Source organism: Leptodactylus fuscus, chromosome 1 (genome assembly GCF_031893055.1).
Source record: "Leptodactylus fuscus isolate aLepFus1 chromosome 1, aLepFus1.hap2, whole genome shotgun sequence".
NCBI classification, from domain to species: Eukaryota; Metazoa; Chordata; class Amphibia; order Anura; family Leptodactylidae; genus Leptodactylus; species Leptodactylus fuscus.
Genome location: NC_134265.1, coordinates 204,339,115 through 204,357,679, shown reverse-complemented (window position 1 = coordinate 204,357,679; position 18,565 = coordinate 204,339,115). Strand labels below are relative to the sequence as shown.

General features: G+C 44.6%; 1 protein-coding gene across 3 annotated transcripts in view; it reads right to left on the bottom strand.

The window, feature by feature from the left end:
- Positions 1-18,565, bottom strand: part of CRTC1 (CREB regulated transcription coactivator 1) — a 130,743-nt gene that overhangs the window by 96,524 nt on the left and 15,654 nt on the right. For 2 of the 3 annotated variants that reach the window (XM_075283281.1, XM_075283289.1), the window contains exon 2: positions 9,608-9,724. The exons of the other annotated variant lie outside the window; for it this stretch is intronic. In XM_075283281.1, the coding sequence (XP_075139382.1) occupies positions 9,608-9,724 (117 nt within the window). The remainder of the gene's footprint in view (positions 1-9,607; positions 9,725-18,565) is intronic. 3 annotated transcript variants of the gene reach the window in all.

Genomic DNA, 18,565 nt, shown 5'->3' with positions numbered 1-18,565 from the left:
CATACACCTTACATCTCAGGCTCCTGCCATATTCACCCAGGTTGTCATTGTCAATTCCCTAAAGAAATTGGGGCCTTCATACCACCCTCATTTGTTGCTATTGGCATATAGTGCCAGGTTCTGAGTGTGAATTCCTAAAATATATTGGGGCCTTCATACCACCCTCAATTATTGCTATTGGCATATAGTGCCAGGGGCTGACTGATAATTCCCCAAATAATTTGGGGATACATACACCCTACATCTCAGGCTCCTGCCATATTCACCCAGGTTGTCATTGTCAATTCCCTAAAGAAATTGGGGCCTTCATACCACCCTCATTTGTTGCTATTGGCATATAGTGCCAGGTTGTGAGTGTGAATTCCTAAAATAATTTGGGGATACATTCACCCTACATCTCAGACTTTTGCCATATTCACCCAGGTTCTCAGTGCTGCACCAGCTCGTTCCTGGACAGCTCGGGCAAAAAAACCCATTACCTACATAGAGGATTCTGACAATGAAGACGACATGTTCTAATATGTCTGCACCTTGTTCTTAACTAAAATGAAGGCAGCTATTAACTTTCAAATAGCACTGCACAAAGGAAGATCTTATCAGCTTGTCTCATGACATGCTCCTAAAAAGTGACATTTGTGTATCTTAATCTAAATATAGTTGTAAGCTTGTTGGGTTTTAGGCACTGCCAAGTTATTTATTACCACCCGCTCCCTTATAATGACGCCAAAGTCACTGTGGGTGTTCAGAGCTCACAGCTTTTGTTGACATTTGTCTTGCTCTCTGTCGGTACCAGCTCTCTTTTTGGATACTGTAAAGTTACGTAGACTTTATTAACAGCTATAGAAGCTTTAGCCAGGTTGTGACGGTGTGTAACCCCACCAACACTAAGTGGGATACACATTTTCAGACTATGTACGCTAAACCCATCATTTTAGCAATTTTTTTTTCCCTCTCCCCTAATATAACAAAGGAACAGACATTAGACCTATACCGGGGTTCGAGGTTTGCAAAAATCCAGTATTGTTTGCTCTCCATGATGTGAAGTATGCGTTTGACTCTTGAAAAGCAACCAGACATCAAGTCAGCCATGTGTGCCAGTGTGTTACTTGGCATGACTTTGCTGCCCCCAACTGTAAGGGTCACTCTCCATTTTCCACTCCCCTTCACACCATCTGTGGCGAAGCAATGGGATGCACTGAAGTGCACTCTCAAGTCTGGTGTGGGACAGGGACATCAGATGCCACTCCATCCCCCTCGACTTCCTCTGCCAGCCAACGGTGCAAAGATGAGAGGAGTGTGCTCTGAATGTTTTCTGCCTAGCAGAGGCTACTTCTCACTTACGAAAATGGCCACACATTGACCAGTATATCAGGCACAATGGTGTAGGTTTCAAAGAACCATTGCACCAACAAGTTGAAAACGTGGGCCATGTGTGGACCGTGTTTGAGTCTGGCAAGCTCCAGATCTGCTACCAGGTTCCGGCTATTATCACAGGCGCAAAAATGCCAGGCCCCAGGTGTAGCAGGGAAAGAAACATTGCCATCTCAGCCAGCATGGCATCCCTGACCTCGGAGGCAGTGTGCTGTCTGTCCCCCAAGCTGATGAGCTTCAGCACGTCCTGCTGACATCTCCCCACGCCAGTGTTACAGCGTTTTCCGCTAGTAGCTGGGGTGGAGGTTGCAGCGTAGTAGGCTTTCAGTGAACTTCTGCTATGAATTTTGGGCTGGGAGAGGAGATAGGCCACCCCAGTTTGCACCCCGGGACCAGACTCCACTACATTCACCCTGCCTGTCATTCAAGATAAGCAGCATCCCTGACCACAGGCGCTTGTCCATGTGTCGGTGGTCAAGTGGACCTTGCAGCAAAGCTTAGAGCTCTGGGCCCGACTGATGTTATGGGACACATGCAGGTGCAAGGCAGGGACAGCACACCAAGAGAAGTAATAACGGCTAGGCCCAGCATAGGGAGGTGCCCCAGCTGCCATCTGGTGATGGAAGACCTGGGTATCCAGAAGCCTAAACGCCAACATCAGGGCCAGCAGTTTTGAGATGAGGTCATTAAAGGATTGGGCATGTAGGTGGCTTGCGCTGTACTTCTGCCTGCAATGAAATGCCAGGGAAATGGGGAGTGGCTGGGAAGAGGTGCATGATGGTGAAGGCCATGCTGGATGCTATGCTAACTGCCTAGAGTAGGTTGGTCCAGGGTTCTCTTACAGCTAATTGCCAAGGGAACTCAGATGAACAGCACTGAGCCCAACTCCTCTGAGATCCCAAGGAAACTTCACAGGACATGTGTATTGCTGAAAAACTTCTGAGAAAATAAGTGTAGAGCACAGAGGGATTGGAGGGGACAGAGCTGGGGTCGGCCAGGTACTCCCACAACATGCGCCTATACTTGTCCCTCCTGGTGACACTAGGCTCCTGAGCGGCGGTAATTTGTCCAGGGGGGCAATTAACGTGTCCCAGACCTAGGAATTGATCTTCCAACAGGGTAGAGTTTTGCATGCCTTTGCCTCTACCCATAGTTTTTGCTGCTTAGCTTCCCTCCACATTTACACTGCTTTTACCCCAGTTTATGCCTCTGCTTCTACCCAGGTTTTTTTGTTGATTTAGCTTCCCTCCAAATCTATACTGCTTTAGCCCCTAGACATCACCCCTGTCCATGTGGGGTCGGTGGCCTCGTCATCCACCAACTCCTCTTCCAATTGCGCACTGTCCCCTTACTGCAAACCGCACATAACCACAGCTTTCCCTGATGGCAACTGTGTCTCATCATCCTGAGGTCCAGAAACGTCGGTGGCAGGTCCACAACCACAAAATTGGAAGGAAATGGCAGATGCTGCAGTATTTCTAACACCTGTTCCTGGTGCTCGGGCCTGGTCTGTGTTGTACCCTGCACCCTGCTTAACGCAGCTGCCATATCCGGAGTTGTGATGAGCGCATGCTAATGTTTTGTGTCCACTGCAATGGATGGGATGGGATTTCACATAAGTCTGCCACCCATGGCCACTCATGGTTGAGCAACTGAGGGAGCTGACTTTGACGAACCCTAGGGTTTTGCAGTTGGAACTCCATCAAAGGTCTGTGCTGCTCACATACTCTGCTCAAGAGATGATATGTTTAGTTCCAGCAGTGTGGAGACGTCGCACAACAGCCGTTGTTCGGGCAGATTCCAGCGTTGTAGGAGTGCATAGAGGCTAGCAGCAGCTATTATAGACTTTCAAAACTATCCGCACAAGCGCAGCACTTTCACCAGTAGCTCGGGAACATTGGGGGACTTTTTTAAAAAGCGTTGCAGCACTGAGTTAAAAACGTGTCCAGGCATGGAACATGTTGCAGGCTGCCAAGCTACAGAGCCGATCTCAGGTTACGGCCATTATCACACATGACAACATGCCTGGGCCCAGGTGCAGTGGCAAAAACCACATTGCCGTGTCATCGAGGATGGCATGACTCACTTTGTAGGCAGTGTGCTGTCTGGCCCCAAAGCTGATGAGCTTCTGCAGGGCCTGCTGACGTCTCCCCACGCCAGTGTTGCAGCGTTTCCAGCTCGTAGCTGGGGTCCACTTAACGTCGGAGGAGGAGGGTGTGTTTCAGCCCTCCTCCCAGGAATGTTGTGTGGGGAGACAAGTCAGTCCACCACATTTTGCGACCCGGTCCATGCCTCTAGTACATTCAACCACTGTGCCAAGATTGAAAGGTAGCGTCCCTGTCCGCATGCACTTGTCCATGCGTAGGTGGTCACGTGGAATTATGTGCAAAGTGCTGAACTTAGGGACCGCCTCATGTTTGGGGAAAAGTGCTGGTGTGGACGGCACAGTGAGGTGGCGCAGGAGCCAGCAGGCCCAAAAAGGGCAGAGTGTCCACAAGCCGGGACGCCAACATCTCCTGGGCCAGAAGTTTTAAGATGAGGCAGTTGAAGCCTTGGGCATGTGGGTGGGTTGCGCTGTACTTTAGCCTGGAATGAAAGGCCTGGGAGATGGGGAGTTGCTGGGAAGAGGCGCATGATGGCGCAGGCAAAAGGAGAAGTGGCAGGAAAAAGGAAGGATGAGGGTGAACTCCCCAAAGCGTCACAGTTAGCTTTGGAGGTGACCTGGATGGTGGTCTGGACTGCAGCGCCAGCACTGTCAACAGTGTGAGAGGCAGTGACCACAACTGGGAGGGCTTTTTCCCTGCTTAGCTTGTCTCCACATCCACACTGCTTTTGCCCCTAGACATCACCCAGTCCATGCCTCAGCTTGTATCCCCAGTTTTTTGGGTGGGTTCACACCTGCGCCCGGTCTCTGCTTTAGCCAATCTAGCGGGTTTCTGTTTTCTGCACCGAGAAACTGAACAGTGGGCGGAAACCAAGCAGTCAGTTTTCAAACCCATTCACTTGAATGGGTTTGCAAATTGACTGCCCATGAGCGTCTTCTCCCTCTCCGCGGCGAAAGTGTTTTTTTTTTTTTTTTTAACTGGACACAAAGTCCTGCATGTCCGACTTTGTGTCCAGTTAAAAAAAAAACTTGTTTCGCCGCGGAGAGGCAGAAGACGTAAACAGGTGGTCACTTTGCAAACCCATTCAAGTGAATGGGTTTGAAAACTGACCGCCAGGTTTCCGTCCTTTGTCCAGTTTCTGGAGCAGAAGAAGGAAACACGCCAGATTGGCTAAAGCGGAGACCGGGCGCAGGTGTGAACCCACCCTTAGGCATGTCAAAGTGTCCCAAATTTATTACTATATAAAGTGTCATGTTAAGTTCTCAAGAGGCCTAGTCTTTAACCCTTATCCACTGGTAGCATTTTTTGATTTTTTTTTTCGATTCCCCGCCTTCCAAAACCAATTACTTTTTTATTTTAGAGGGCTTAAATGTTTGTGAGACAAATAGTTCTTCAAGATGGTACCACTTATTATTATGTACAATGTACTGGGAAGATGGAAGGAAATAAATAAATCAAAGGGGTGGAATTGAAGAAAAAAGCACATTGGTGCGACTTTCTTGCGGTCTTCGTTTTTACGGCATTTACTGTGCAGCCAAAATTATGTCACCTGTATTCTATGTCCGGCCACGATTCCAAGATATCAAATTTATAGTTTTATTTACATTTTAAGCCCTTAAAATCCAAAACATAAAAAAAAAAAGTTTCTTAAAGTTGCCATACTGTATTCTGTCACCCATAACTTTTTTAAATTTACATGTACAGGGTTTTGAGGGCTCACCCTGGAACAGATTGGAATTGGCCCGATCTTCCTTCACAAAGTATTGGCGCTGTAAGGGGACAACTCCGCCAGAGTACGTGCGAATGGTATCATCTCGGCCCCCTTTTTGGTCCGCAACGGCACTCAACAGGGGTGTCCCCTCTCCCCTCTTTTCTATTGTGATGGAACATCTCGCGGTGGCGATCCGTGCTCGTTCGGACATAATGGGACTCCCTGTGGGATCTACCAAGGTTAAGACCGCCCTCTACGCGGACGACTTATTGCTCTATGTTACCCAGCCCTCCCGGCGATCCTCGACGAGTTCCCCCCCGGTGATCCTCGCGAGGGGTGGGGGGGCGCGGGTTTACCGGACCAGCTCCTCTATTACCACACTGCGGTTCTCCTCTGCCTTATAGACTGGCGCTACAGACGTGGCGATAAACAATGGGTTTACCTTGAAGCGAAACTCGCCTCCTCCTGTCTCCCTTCCGTCCCCTGGATTCCTTCTCATCTTCGTCCCGTCTCCATTCGCTCCTCCCAGTTGGCTACTCATTTCCTGTCGGTGTTGGATAGCCTTTGCAAGTCCTCTGCCATTGCTAGGGTCCCCAGTCCACTGAGTCCGCTGTTCAACAATCCCATGTTCCCACCAGCTGTCTCTGCTCCCCGCTTCCTGAGTTGGGCTACATCGGATGATATCCGTCTGGGATCCATCTGCGGCCCCTCCCCTTTCCTCCTTTTGCCCAATTTCAACTAGCTTGTCCAGATTCGACCCTCTCTTGGTTTGAATATCTCCAGCTTTCTGATTTCTGGCGCCGCTGCCTTTGTCCCCCCCCCCCCCGTCCCCCCCCCCCGTCCCCCCCCCCCTCCCCCCACCTTTGGAAAGTCTGCTGTCTGGGGTCAGCTAACACGCCCCCAGCCTTTCTGGTCTTCCGTGTTTTCCCTATTTGGGAAAGTGTCTGGTCGCATCCTGACCCCTACCCTGCAGATTGCTCTTCTCTTCCTCCTCCCTGGTAGGCTTTCCAGTGTTAAGGGAGATCTCTTGCGCCACTTCCTCACAGACGCCAGAATGGTTATCCCCCGCCATTGGCGCAGCCCCAACCCTCCGTCCCTGCTAGAATGGTTGCAGGAATTCCTGCTTATACGTAGACTGGAGTACCTCGTGGCAATGGAATTGCCTGACTCCTCTAAGTTCGAGACCCTCTGGCGGCCGTGGGTGGTGTTTCAAGAATCTTCAGAGTTTTCAGCCCTGTTCTCCTGACTCCCTTGGTGTGTCCACTCCCTGCCTTTTGTAATCCACTCCTTTGTGTTTGTACCCTTGGCCTGTTTTTATTTTCCTCCACCTCTTACTTGTCTGTTGTCTTGCCCTTTCCTTTTACTTCTCGTTTTGCGTTACGGCCCTACGTGGCCAACTTGTTGTTATTTGGGATATGTTGTCCCGCTCTTTATTTGTTTGCTTTTCATGTTTGTGTTTATTATACTGTTGTATTCAAAATCTTTAATAAAAATTGATTACACCTAAATTTACATGTACAGGGATGCACTTTTTTTAGTGGAGCCAGGTTTACTTTTTAAATCTACAATTTTGGGGAACGTCTACTGCTAAAAAATTTTTTATCAGAGGTGAAACAGCGAAAAAAAAATGCTTTTTGAATCTCTCTCTAAGGAGAAACACTACTCAGGGCTCCAGATGGTGCCCAAAATGGTAGCCAAAGTTTTGGGGCCATTGCAGCCCTGGTGATTAGACAGACGCATCTTAAACACAGCCATGTCCCAATGTCAACCCTGAGGGGCAGATATACTGTAGTTCAACTGAAAGGTGAAGCCTGCCTTTGCATGGATCTGCATTGTGAAGAGAGCTAACTGGGAATAAGCCATAGTGAGTATTATTGCAAGAACTGTGTGAGAGCAGTATACTATGTGTGTATATGGTCACTAGAAAGTATCACACTGGCTTGTCCACTGGAGAGCATTATACTGTGAATTTCACTGTTTGTGGGAGTCCACTGGAGAACATTATCATGTGTTGTGGGGACCCAGTGGTGACCACTGTACTGTATTGGGGGCAATGGAAAGCACTGCACTATGTGGGGGTGCCAGTGAAGAGTATTATTCTGTTGGTGGAGGAGTCAGTGGAGAGGATTAGAGATGAGCGAACTCTATTCAAAACAGCCGTTCCGAATAGCGCGCTCCCATAGAAATGAATGGACGTAGCCGGCACGCAGGGGTTAAGCGATTCATTTCTATGGGAGTGTGCTATTCGGAACGGCTGTTCTGAATAGTGTTCGCTCATCTCTAGAGAGGATTATACCATTTTTGGGAGATCACTAAAGAGGATTATATTGTACTACAGCAGAAAAACCTTCTGAAATTGAAGGCATATGAAGGAATGGAGGTGTAAAAACAGCACAAGCACCAAAAGACATATTAAAGAGGACCTTCTATCATTTCCAAGTCTAGCCCTTGTGAGAAGGTGATGGGCAAAGTGCTGGAGTCCAGCTATATCAGCCCCAGATTCCTGACTTATGTGTGGTCCAGTGCGGGTCTCGAACAGGTTTCAGCCCCAGGTGTCGGTCCTGAGGCTCGTTACTGGCCCATAAAAGGTTGCAGAGCCTGCACTACAGGGCAGATCCAAGAAGTGAGAAGGTGGCTGGGTCTATGAAACCAATTTGTGCTTGTGTTTTTCGTGTGGCTGGCAGTAAGCCACACGTATAGTTAGGTTATTACTTCTGTTTAGTTAGTTGCTCAAACGAGCAGGATTTTTTTTTATTTTTGCCTAAAGTTAAGGCTGTGTTTTGTTTTGTTCATTTGTGCCTGAAGTGAAGGTTTATTTATTTTCCCATATTTTTTTGTAAATAAACCTTGTTTGCTGCATAGTCTGTGTCCCTATTTTGACGGTTATGCACCACTGTTTCTACGGTGCTATCTTCCCCACACTCTTTACATCAATTAGAAAAATAAAAAATCTGAGGGATTTGGAAAGCAGGGAGTGCGTTTGTTTCTCAAGAATGCTAGAGACAAAAATCTAACTTCGCTATAATCAGTAGAGCAGAACCCATTAACTCCTTGTGAAGATATATAGAAGATACATAAAGAAGCTGTCTTATCTTCCACTGCTGTTGTGTCCTTTATCAACAGAAAATATTTTCTGTTGCTGTAGGATGATCAGTAGATTTACACGGCTTATATAACATAAATAAAAGGAATATCGGATAGCCGTCTTACACCTCTTCCCCTCATCTACAGAATGAAAACTCAGATTTTGAAATGCGGTTTTCGAAAGGAAGGGTTTTTTTGTTTTATGAGTATGTCGATTCTGTCTGCATCAGTCATCATTCACTGCAGTGTTTAAAAAAAAAAAAAAAAAAAAAAAAAAAAAGCTTGCATCTTGTTTATTTACTTTTGAGACAGAAGATAAAGATCCACATGCAGGATTTTATTTGCCTAAAACAACAAGGATGTGTTCACACTACCGTTCTTACAGTCCATTGCCCTCATCCATCCTATGATGAGAGCGACAAACATTAATGGTAGTAAAGTGACAGACACAGGCGAAGTCCTCTCCATCTGTGTCCATTCTCATTGACCATAATGCATAAAACTTAAATGACGGACACTTTGTTTTGTTAAGTTTATTTACTTCTGTAATAGAAGAAAATGTCCTGCAGGTACAATTTTTTCTTCCATCAGAAAAAGTAAAAAATTAAATATAAGAAAGCTTCTGTCATGTTTTCAATGTAGATTGACAAGTGACGGAGGGGGCTCTGTGTTGTTCTCATCCTGTGTATCCTGCTCCGCACTGAGGAAATGTAATAACCTTGAAACAGCTGTCTGCAGATGGGTCTCCCTTCCTTTTAGACTTTGCTTTAACCCCAGATCATACCACTAGATTTCAGGAAAACCAGGAAATGGATCTGTAGGGAGCTACCTTCCAAACCATGGTGCTAGAGAGACTTTTTCCAGCAAGGAGGACCTATCTGCATTTATGTTTCCGATGCTTACTGAAATCGTGGGGATCCCTGTCAACCTCTCGAAAGTAGAATTGCCATCTTGCTTTTGAGAACACAACACTCAATGTGAGAGATGTGGTCATGTTTTGTTTTTTTATTCTGCTAGGAATACCGGTAATCTGTTCATGACAGCCCGATCTTTTTGATGGTACTGCATGCAGGAAGTCATCAAACTCTTCTCCCAACCACAATGACAGCTTTTTTTTATATAAATTGTTACAAGGACAGTTGCAGACTAGATTCAAGGGCCTGTTTAAACCTAGGCACTTTTAAAGAGGAGTTTACACAAATAATGGTTGTATTTTTACATTAAAAAGAAATTTAATTTTGGATAAAACAAACTAAGAAAATAAGAGAAAAAGAAAAAAAAAGTTGAACACTAGCTAATTTTCCAGACATACAGACACACAAATGAAGATACTCACCTGAAAAGGCAGGTCAATAGCACTGTTCCCAATCTGATTGACGTTTGGCAGAGACCCTCCATAGTACTGCCCACGGTTCTGTCCCAACTGCAAATATTGGGTCTTCTGTAGCTGTAACTAAAAGTGACATTCATCACTTGAAAGTGCAGTGAGCATTTAAGTCAAATGCTATTTTTCATCCTATCCTACGAGATAAATATCTGGTACATTATATAAAATATAGACCCTTTTATACAATTGATTTCCTAATCTTTAACTTGGTTAAAATAATGATGTTTATTTTTCAAATGGTAAAAGTAGTAAATCAACTTTGGATAACCAATAGCTGCAGATAGGCAAAGGATGAAATATTTCTGTCAAAGACTGCCAACCGACACTTTGATGCCATATTCACATCTACGCCCCAGTGTTAGTTGTTCTGGTCCTCTGGAAAGCCAAAACAATAGAATCGCGGATAGCTTAAACAGCAGACACCAAAGGTGCCCAATGGACCTCATTAAAGAGGACCTTTCACCATATCTGGGCACAGGCAGTGTTATATACTGCCAGAAAGCTGACAGTGCGCTGAATTCAGCGCACTGTCGGCTTTCCCGATCCGTGCCCGGTGTAAAGCGCTATCGGTCCCGGTACCGTAGTGCTTTACAGTCAGAAGGGCGTTTCTGACAATTAGCCAGAGACGTCCTTCTGCCTCGCGGCGCCAATCGCGCTGTGCTGTGGAGCCGGGAGGAACGCCCCCTCCCTCTCCTGATAATGCTCGTCTACGGACAAGCTGTGTGAGCAGAGGGAGGGGGCGTTCCTCCCGGCTCCACAGCACAGCGCGATTGGCGCCGCGAGGCAGAAGGACGTCTCTGGCTAATGGTCAGAAACGCCCTTCTGACCATAGAAGAGCTACGGTACCGGGCCGTAAGCTCTTCACACCGGGCACAGATCGGGAAAGCCGACAGTGCGCTGAATTCAGCGCACTGTCAGCTTTCTGGCAGTATATAACACTGCCTGTGCCCGGATATGGTGAAAGGTCCTCTTTAAATATAATGGGATCAGTTGGGTGTCCGTTGTTTTAATCCGAAACAGCCAGACGAAAAAAGGTCAGACTTACGCTGGGTTCACACCTGCGTTCAGGGTCTCCGTACTATGGTTTCCGTCTTCTGCATGGCAGAAGACAGAAACCATAGACTGGGTCCGGCCGTGCGCGGCGGTGAGCATTTTAGGCTCTCCGCCGCGAAACCGGATTTTTTTTATCCGGACACAGAGTAGTGCATGTCCGACTCTGTGTCCGGATTATAAAACCCGGTTTCGCGGCGGAGAGCGCAAAACGCTCACTGCCGCGCACGGCCGGACAGCTTTCTCACCCATTCAAATGAATGGGTGAGAAAGTCTCCTGCAGGCTTCCGTCTCCTGCATCTGTTTTATGCAGGAAACGGAAACCTGCAATAAGGACCCTACAACGCAGATGTGAACGATCCCTTAAAGGCTATTCCTATGAACATAATCATTTTAAAATTTGTAGATAATTAACAGTTAAACATTTTTGCAAATATAAGTAATTAAACATTTTGCATAATTTAAAGATTTTCTCTAAATATCTTTTGGTTGCAAGTTGTTGTCTGGATTGGTGGCTACGACCATGAATGCAGGACCTTTCTAAAGTCAGAAAATCAGCCCCGATTTCCTTATTGTGGCCGGGATATCTTCTGATACATGCAGTGTCCCTGCTTGATAAACCAGCTACAAAAAGAAAATCATAGCTGGGTTCTTGACAAGTCCCAGACCATAGAAAGTTTCTACATTAGTGGTCGTATCCATTGGCAACCGTTCAGGACAACAGACTGTCACCACTAAGATTGTTAGAGAAAATCTTTAAAACTCTGCAGAATTTTTAACTACTTATATTTGCTAAAATGCTTAACTTTTAATTATCTAGAAGTATAGATATGATTATGTTCATGGGAATACTCCTTTAAAGCACTTTTTAAACTCGAAAAGGTGTAGATGTGAACCCAGCCTGAGAGCTGTTAAAGCTGCATCTCCCGCTTTCTTTCTCCAGCAGCATAAATTGACAGAAGGAAGATTAAAACAAAAACAAAACTTGGATAAAGGGTTAATGAATGACAAGAACCACCTTTGTTTCACGCCAATTAAATTTCCTAATTTGGGGACTAATAATTCAGTGTATACCAATAAGATGATTGTGTCCTTAAAGAGGGCAAAGCACAACAGGTACAGTACTAATAAAGAATAAAGCTGTCCAATTTTCACACCTAATGAGAACTAAAGAGATCCATACCACCAATGCCAAAAGTTTTAAGACTAACACAAATTTTGTTTTCACAAAGTTTGTTGCTTCTGTGTTATTAAATCTTAGTCAGATACTTCTATGGTATACTGAAGTGCATGTTTTTAATAGACTTCTGGGCCAAATCCTGACTGATGGCAACCCAATCTTACAAAAATAAAAATTGTAGGTACAAAAAGATATAGCGTACTACCTCGTGAATGATCAAGAAAATAGGGAAGGTCAAACCCCACAAAAATACGCTTAAAATAGTAAACTTTATTAATACTCAAGTTAAAAATATGAAAATGTTTCTTAAAGGGGCTCTATCAGCAAAATTTTGCTGTATGTGCCCCACATATGCGTGAATAGACTTTAACCCCTTAAGGACCCGGCCATTTTTTGGTTTCGCATTTTCGTTTTTCCCTCCTCACATTTCAAGAGCCATAACTTTTTCATTTTTCAGTTCACAGAGTCACATGATAGCTTATTGTTTGCGGGACAAATTGTACTTTGTAATGGCACCATTCAATATGCTGTGCAATGTACTGGGAAGCTGGAAAAAAATTCAGAATGAGGTGCAATTGGAGAAAAAATGCATTTGCGCCATTTTCTTATGGGTTTAATTTTTACAGCGTTCACTGTTTGGTACAAATGACATGTTACCTGTGTTCTACGTGTCAGTACGAACGCGGTGATACCAAATTTATATAGTATTTGAAATGTTTTGATACTTTTAAAAAAAATGATAAACTTTGCAAAATAGAAAAAAAAAATTTGTGTCATCATGTTCTAACACCTGTAACTTTTTCATATTTCCATGTATGGAGCTGGTTGTGGTGTCTTTTTATGCGGGACAAGATGACGTTTCTATTGATACCATTTGGGGAAAGATCTGATGGTTTGATCACTTTTTATTCAATTTTTTATAGGAGGCAAAGTGTTGAAAAAAACGCTTTTTGGCGGTTTTTATTTTTTTTGCCGCTACGCCGTTCGCAGTACGGGATAAATGTTTTAATATTCTAATAGTTCGGGCATTTTGGAGCGCGGGGATACCTAATATGTTTATGTTTAATGTTCTTTAATTACTTTTATAGCTAATCTAGGGAAAGGGGGGTGATTTGAACTTTTATATTTTTTTTTATTTTTTTAATACTTTTAAAAACTTTTTTTTTTCTTCTGTTACATTTATGATCAGACCCCTTAGGTACCTTGAAACCTAGGGGGTCTGATCGCTCATATTATTCACTGCAATACTACAGTACTGCAGTGAATAGCAGAATCGCAGCACTTCTATTAGACGATGCCTCTGGCATCGTCTAATAGATCTTGGGCAGAGACAAGCCTGGAAGCCTTCAATAGGCTTCCGGCTGTCATAGCAACCGATCACCGCCCTCATGTGACGTTCAGGAGGGCGGCGATCGGGGAAACATGGCGGCGCCCATGCCGCCGGCGCCATTTACACACTGCGGTCACGTTTGACCGCAGTGTGTAAAGGGTTAACAGCAGCGATCGGCTCGGGCACCGACCGCTGCTGTTATTGGCAGGTCCTGGCTGTATGATACAGCCGGCATCTGCCGTGTATGGAGCGAGCTCAGCGTGTGAGCTCGCTCCATACATCCCCATGCGACCCATGACGTACAGTTACGTCAAGGGTCGCTAAGGGGTTAAAAAGGCTATTCAGGCACCGCTAATCTTATTTTAAACCCCTGTCCGGTTTTAAAATAAAACTATAAAAACATATAGGTAAATCATACTTGAACGTGCGCCAGGGTGTGCGCAGTAGCTCCGGAGGGAGCGCTACTGCGCTGCGCACTCGCCAGATTTCAACCAATCGGATTTGAACCTCCGGAACACAATGAAGATGAAGCCAGGGAAGAGCCAGGACCAGAGGGCGTCATCGAAAGAAAAAAGAAAGAAGAGGGAGGCGTGCCAGAAGATGACGTCGGATCGTGCATCGCCACCCAGGGTGCACGTTCAAGTATGATTTACGTATATATTTTTATAGTTTTATTTTAAAACGGGACGGGGGTTTAAAATAAGATTAGCCTTTTTAAAGGCTATTCACGCATATGTGGGGCTCAAACAGCAACATTTTGCTGATAGAGCCCTTTTAAAAGTAATGCACATATAAACCCTTGGACCACATCTAAATGTGACCATAGATCTAGGAGAGTGGCTCATATATTTGTCTGTCACAGTCATATCTCCCACAGTCATCAAACGGAGCATACCCAACGTGACATGGGAATAAACAGTCTAAATGTGCCCACTGAACTACTGAACACCAGGATGTGTAGCAAAATAGGCAGAAAAATAAGGGTCAATGTGACCATATAGCAGATACTGCAGACAGTACAGTCTGCAATGTATTAATGCCCATTACAAACCACCTCCACTCTTGTTTACATGCCAGTGGGGGTAGATAATACAGGTTTATAGCAGAAGTGTTTAGAACAGTGTGCTCCTGCTAAAATAACTATAGCAGCACTTTAAAAGTTATGCCACTGTTCAAAGTACATCTAGCAGCGTTTTACAAAACTATGCCACAATTTAAGTCTACATCTTTACACCTAATTCATTTCTACTCTTAACATCTCATGCTGACAGTTTCATCACAGATGTCTTAATTAAACCTGCCAAGCTACAGCTAAGTGCAAGGTACTGTTGGTAGAGCATAGTAGTAAGTTTCACCGCTCCCCCATCGCCACTAGTTTGTGGCCGTGTGGAAGAGCAGAGAGACAGAGCTTATATCACACTAGGGAATGCCCACATCATCCAGGGTCAGCCAATCACTATGCAGGAGAGCCACTGCTGATTATAAACAAGGTCTAGTCACTGAGGGACGGAGTCTAGACATGCATGCACAATGCACAGCACGAGGAGTGTTCTTGCCTCCAAAAAAAGGACATTAACCAAAGGTCGAACGTCACTTAGATACTGCTGCATTAAAACCCACCAACACAGCAACGTATACAGAACATTGAAGCAGATTCATATAGCGACAGCGACTTACATGATGTGAAAAAGTGGAAATAATTTTAAAGAGAGGCATAGAGAAAGTAAATCAAGGGGTAACAATATACCCAATTCCAATCTATTAGCAAATAGCAGCAATTAAGAAAATAAGTACAGGAGACAAACTAGCAACAGTGACACTGCTGGCTCAGTCAGGGGGAAAGGAGCGACACAGGAGGAAAAATGGGGAGCCAATATAAACATATTAGATAAAACAGGCATAGAATATCTTATTTAGTACTCAAAAAATAAAACGCTCCTATTTTCCCACCTAAACATAAGCACAGCGCACTATCGGCTTTCATGTTCTGAGCCCCGGTGAAGAGCTATCGGTGCCGGTACCGTAACTCTTCACTGTCAGAAGAGCGTTTCTGACAGTTAGTCAGGAATGCCATTCCTCACAGCAGTGTCTATAGCGCTGTACTGTGAGAGCGGGGAGGAATGTCCCCTCCTGATAGTATTCGTCCATACACAGCGTCACGGCTGGGCGGTAAGGAACGTCCCTTCTCACAGTACAGCGCAATAGAAGTTGACTGTCAGAAACACCCATTTTATAGAGAAGAGCTATGGTACTCGCACCGACAGCTCTTCACTGGAGACACAGAACATGAAAGCTGATAGTGTGCTGAATTCAGCACACTGCTGGCTTAATAGTGGTGTATTACACCGCATGTGCCTCGGGAGGTGAAAGGTTCTCTTTAAGACTGACACGAATTTTGTTTTCACAAAGTTTGCTGCTTCCGTGTTTTTAAATCTTAGTCTTCCCCTCACTAAACTCTCCCCTCTACAATCTATTCTGAATGCGGCGGCCAGGCTCATCTATCAGGCTAGACGCTACAGCGATGCCTCGGGTCTGTGCCAGTCGCTACATTGGCTGCCTATTCATTATAGAATAAAATATAAAGTTATCACTCTCATCCACAAGGCTCTCCATAATGCCGCACCTCCCTACATTTCCTCCCTCATCTCTGTCTACCGCCCAACCCGTGTTCTCCGTTCACTCAATGACCTAACACTTACATCCTCTATTATCAGAACCTCCCACGCTCGTATACAAGACTTCTCCCGAGCTGCACCACTTCTCTGGAATGCTCTACCTCGGACAATCAGATTAACTCTCAATTTCTAAAGTTTCAAACGCAAACTAAAGACGCATCTTTTCAGACAAGCCTATCACAATGTCTAACGTAAACCCTTAACCCTCCTCTGTCCCCGCTCCCACATTTCCCCACATGATATGATGTCATCTGATGCTAACTTTATAGGTCCAAGCTCCATCCACATGTTAATGGACACTACTGTTGACGGCTCATAAAGTTTTATGTTTGTGTAATGACAGTAACCTCTATTACAAAAGTGTCTGACCACTGTATAAGCAATACCGCCCCTGCTACCTCTTGTGTCACCCCCTCTACCTCATAGATTGTAAGCTCTTGCGATCAGGGCCCTCAGTCCCATTGTGTGAAATGACTTTCTTTGTAATGTATCTTTCTGTCTGTATTCGAACCCTACAAATTGTACAGCGCTGCGGAATATGTTGGCGCTATATAAATAAAATTTATTATTATTAGTCAGATATTTCTATGGTATACTAAAGACAAATATTGCAAACCCTAATTTTTCCCATTATTGACTAATTAATGCTTGGAGTTTATTTTATTTTCTGTGTTTAAGCTGTATACCAGCTTTTTTGAGGATTTATACAGGTTCTCAATTTGTTTGCGATCTGGGGAGTTTCCTGGTCTTGGACTCAAAATTTTAATATGTTGTCCACCAAGCCATTTAGTCAACACTTTTGCCTTGTGACATGGTGCTCCATCATGCTGGAAATATATTTGTCATCACCAAACTGATCCTGTATCATTAGGAAAAGATGCTCATGCCATTCTTTATTAAAGTGCAGTGTTTGTAGTCAAAATTTGGAGTTAGCTCACACTCTTGAATAAAAAAGAAACCCCATATAGGATTGGTTTCAATACAGCGTCTGTATAACGGCAATCTCGGGCATGCGCAGTGTCAGTTGGGGTAGGTATACAGAATCAAGCCCCTTCCTCAATTATAGTGGTGGTGGCGCAGCAGAAGTTTCCCCAGACTGGAGAAAACAGCAGAACATGAAGTAGCTGAGCTGTTAGTGTTGTGAGAGGAGTGGAGAAGACAAACACGCAACTTCCCATTTAAACCTATGACACTGCCATAGGAACGCTGACCTAGCTCACTGTGTACTATACGGTGTATTTCTACTGCGCATGCCCGAGATTACTCGCTTGGAGGAGGAGGACGTCTTTTAGAGCACAAGCAACAGAGGTGGGCATGAGAAAGGTATGACACTGAGGGGTGCACAGAACGCCCAGGGTGCATGCAGGGGCTCATTGGCATATCCATTATACTGGTATATCATAAAAACAGGGGGGAGGGGGGAATTGTCTTAGAAAAAACGATTAGCAGCACCTGAATAGGCTTTTTAAAGGCTATCCAGACATATGATTATTTCAAATGGCCAAAATCTAATGATAGAGCCCCTTTAAGAGGCTCTGCAAAGAAGACATGGCGTCCAGATACCAAACATCTAAATATGCACTCCAAAATTCACATAGAGCTCCTTAACTTCTGTGCCCTGCTGTGTACCAAAACTGCAGTTTACGCCCACATGTATGACACTGATGTACCCAGAATAACGTACTTAATGTCATATGTGGGTATAAACGGCTGTTTAGGTTTTTGGACGCCATTGCATTTTTGCAGTGCTGAAACGCCAGTAAAGTGGAATCCCCTGACATTTCACCCCATTTTGGAAACTACACCCCTCAAGGATTTTATCCAGGGTTACAGTGAGCATTTTTAAACCCCAAGTGTTGCATTAATTTATTTTCCAGAAATGAATATGCAGCTGATTGTAAAAGGTGAAAATTAAAATTTTGCTAGGAATATGTAAGTCTGTAATATATTATGCCCAGCTTGTATCAGAGATGAAAGCTCCAAAATCTGTTGTGCCCGAGATACCCGCGTAACAGTTTTTGGAGTGTGTGTCTCTACTGACACAAGCTGAGCACAGCATATGGAGCACTGAAATCGCATATTTCAGGGATTTTTTTTTCTTTATCATTTTTAACTTTTCATTATCAGCTTTGTATTCCTTTCTGGAAATTAAATAAATACAACACTCATTCAAAATGCTCGCTACCACACTTGATAAATCCCTTCAGTGGTGTAGTTTCCAAAATGAGGTGACATGTCTATGGATTCCACTTTACAGGCAATTCAGGGTCTCTACAAAAGTGCAAAAATGCATGGCATTAGGGGCCACACAGTGGCTCAGTGGTTAGCACTGCAGCACTGGAGTCCTGGTGTTCAAATCCCGCCAAGGGCAAAAAAAAAAATAAAAACATCTGCAAGGAGTTTGTATATTCTCCCAGTGTTTGCATGGATTTCCATCCCATATTCCAAAGACAGATTGTTGGTTTTTGGATGCCATGTCACATTTGCAGAGCCCCTAAAATTGCCAAAATGGGGTAACTTAGAGAATTCCTATTTACTGGCACCTCCAGGGCACTGCAAAAACATAGCGTCCAGAAATTCTCCCTAAATCTAAAACAAACAAAAAAAAACGCAGTACTCCTTCCCTTCTGAGCCCTGCTGTGTGTCCAAGCAGCAGTATACACCCACATATA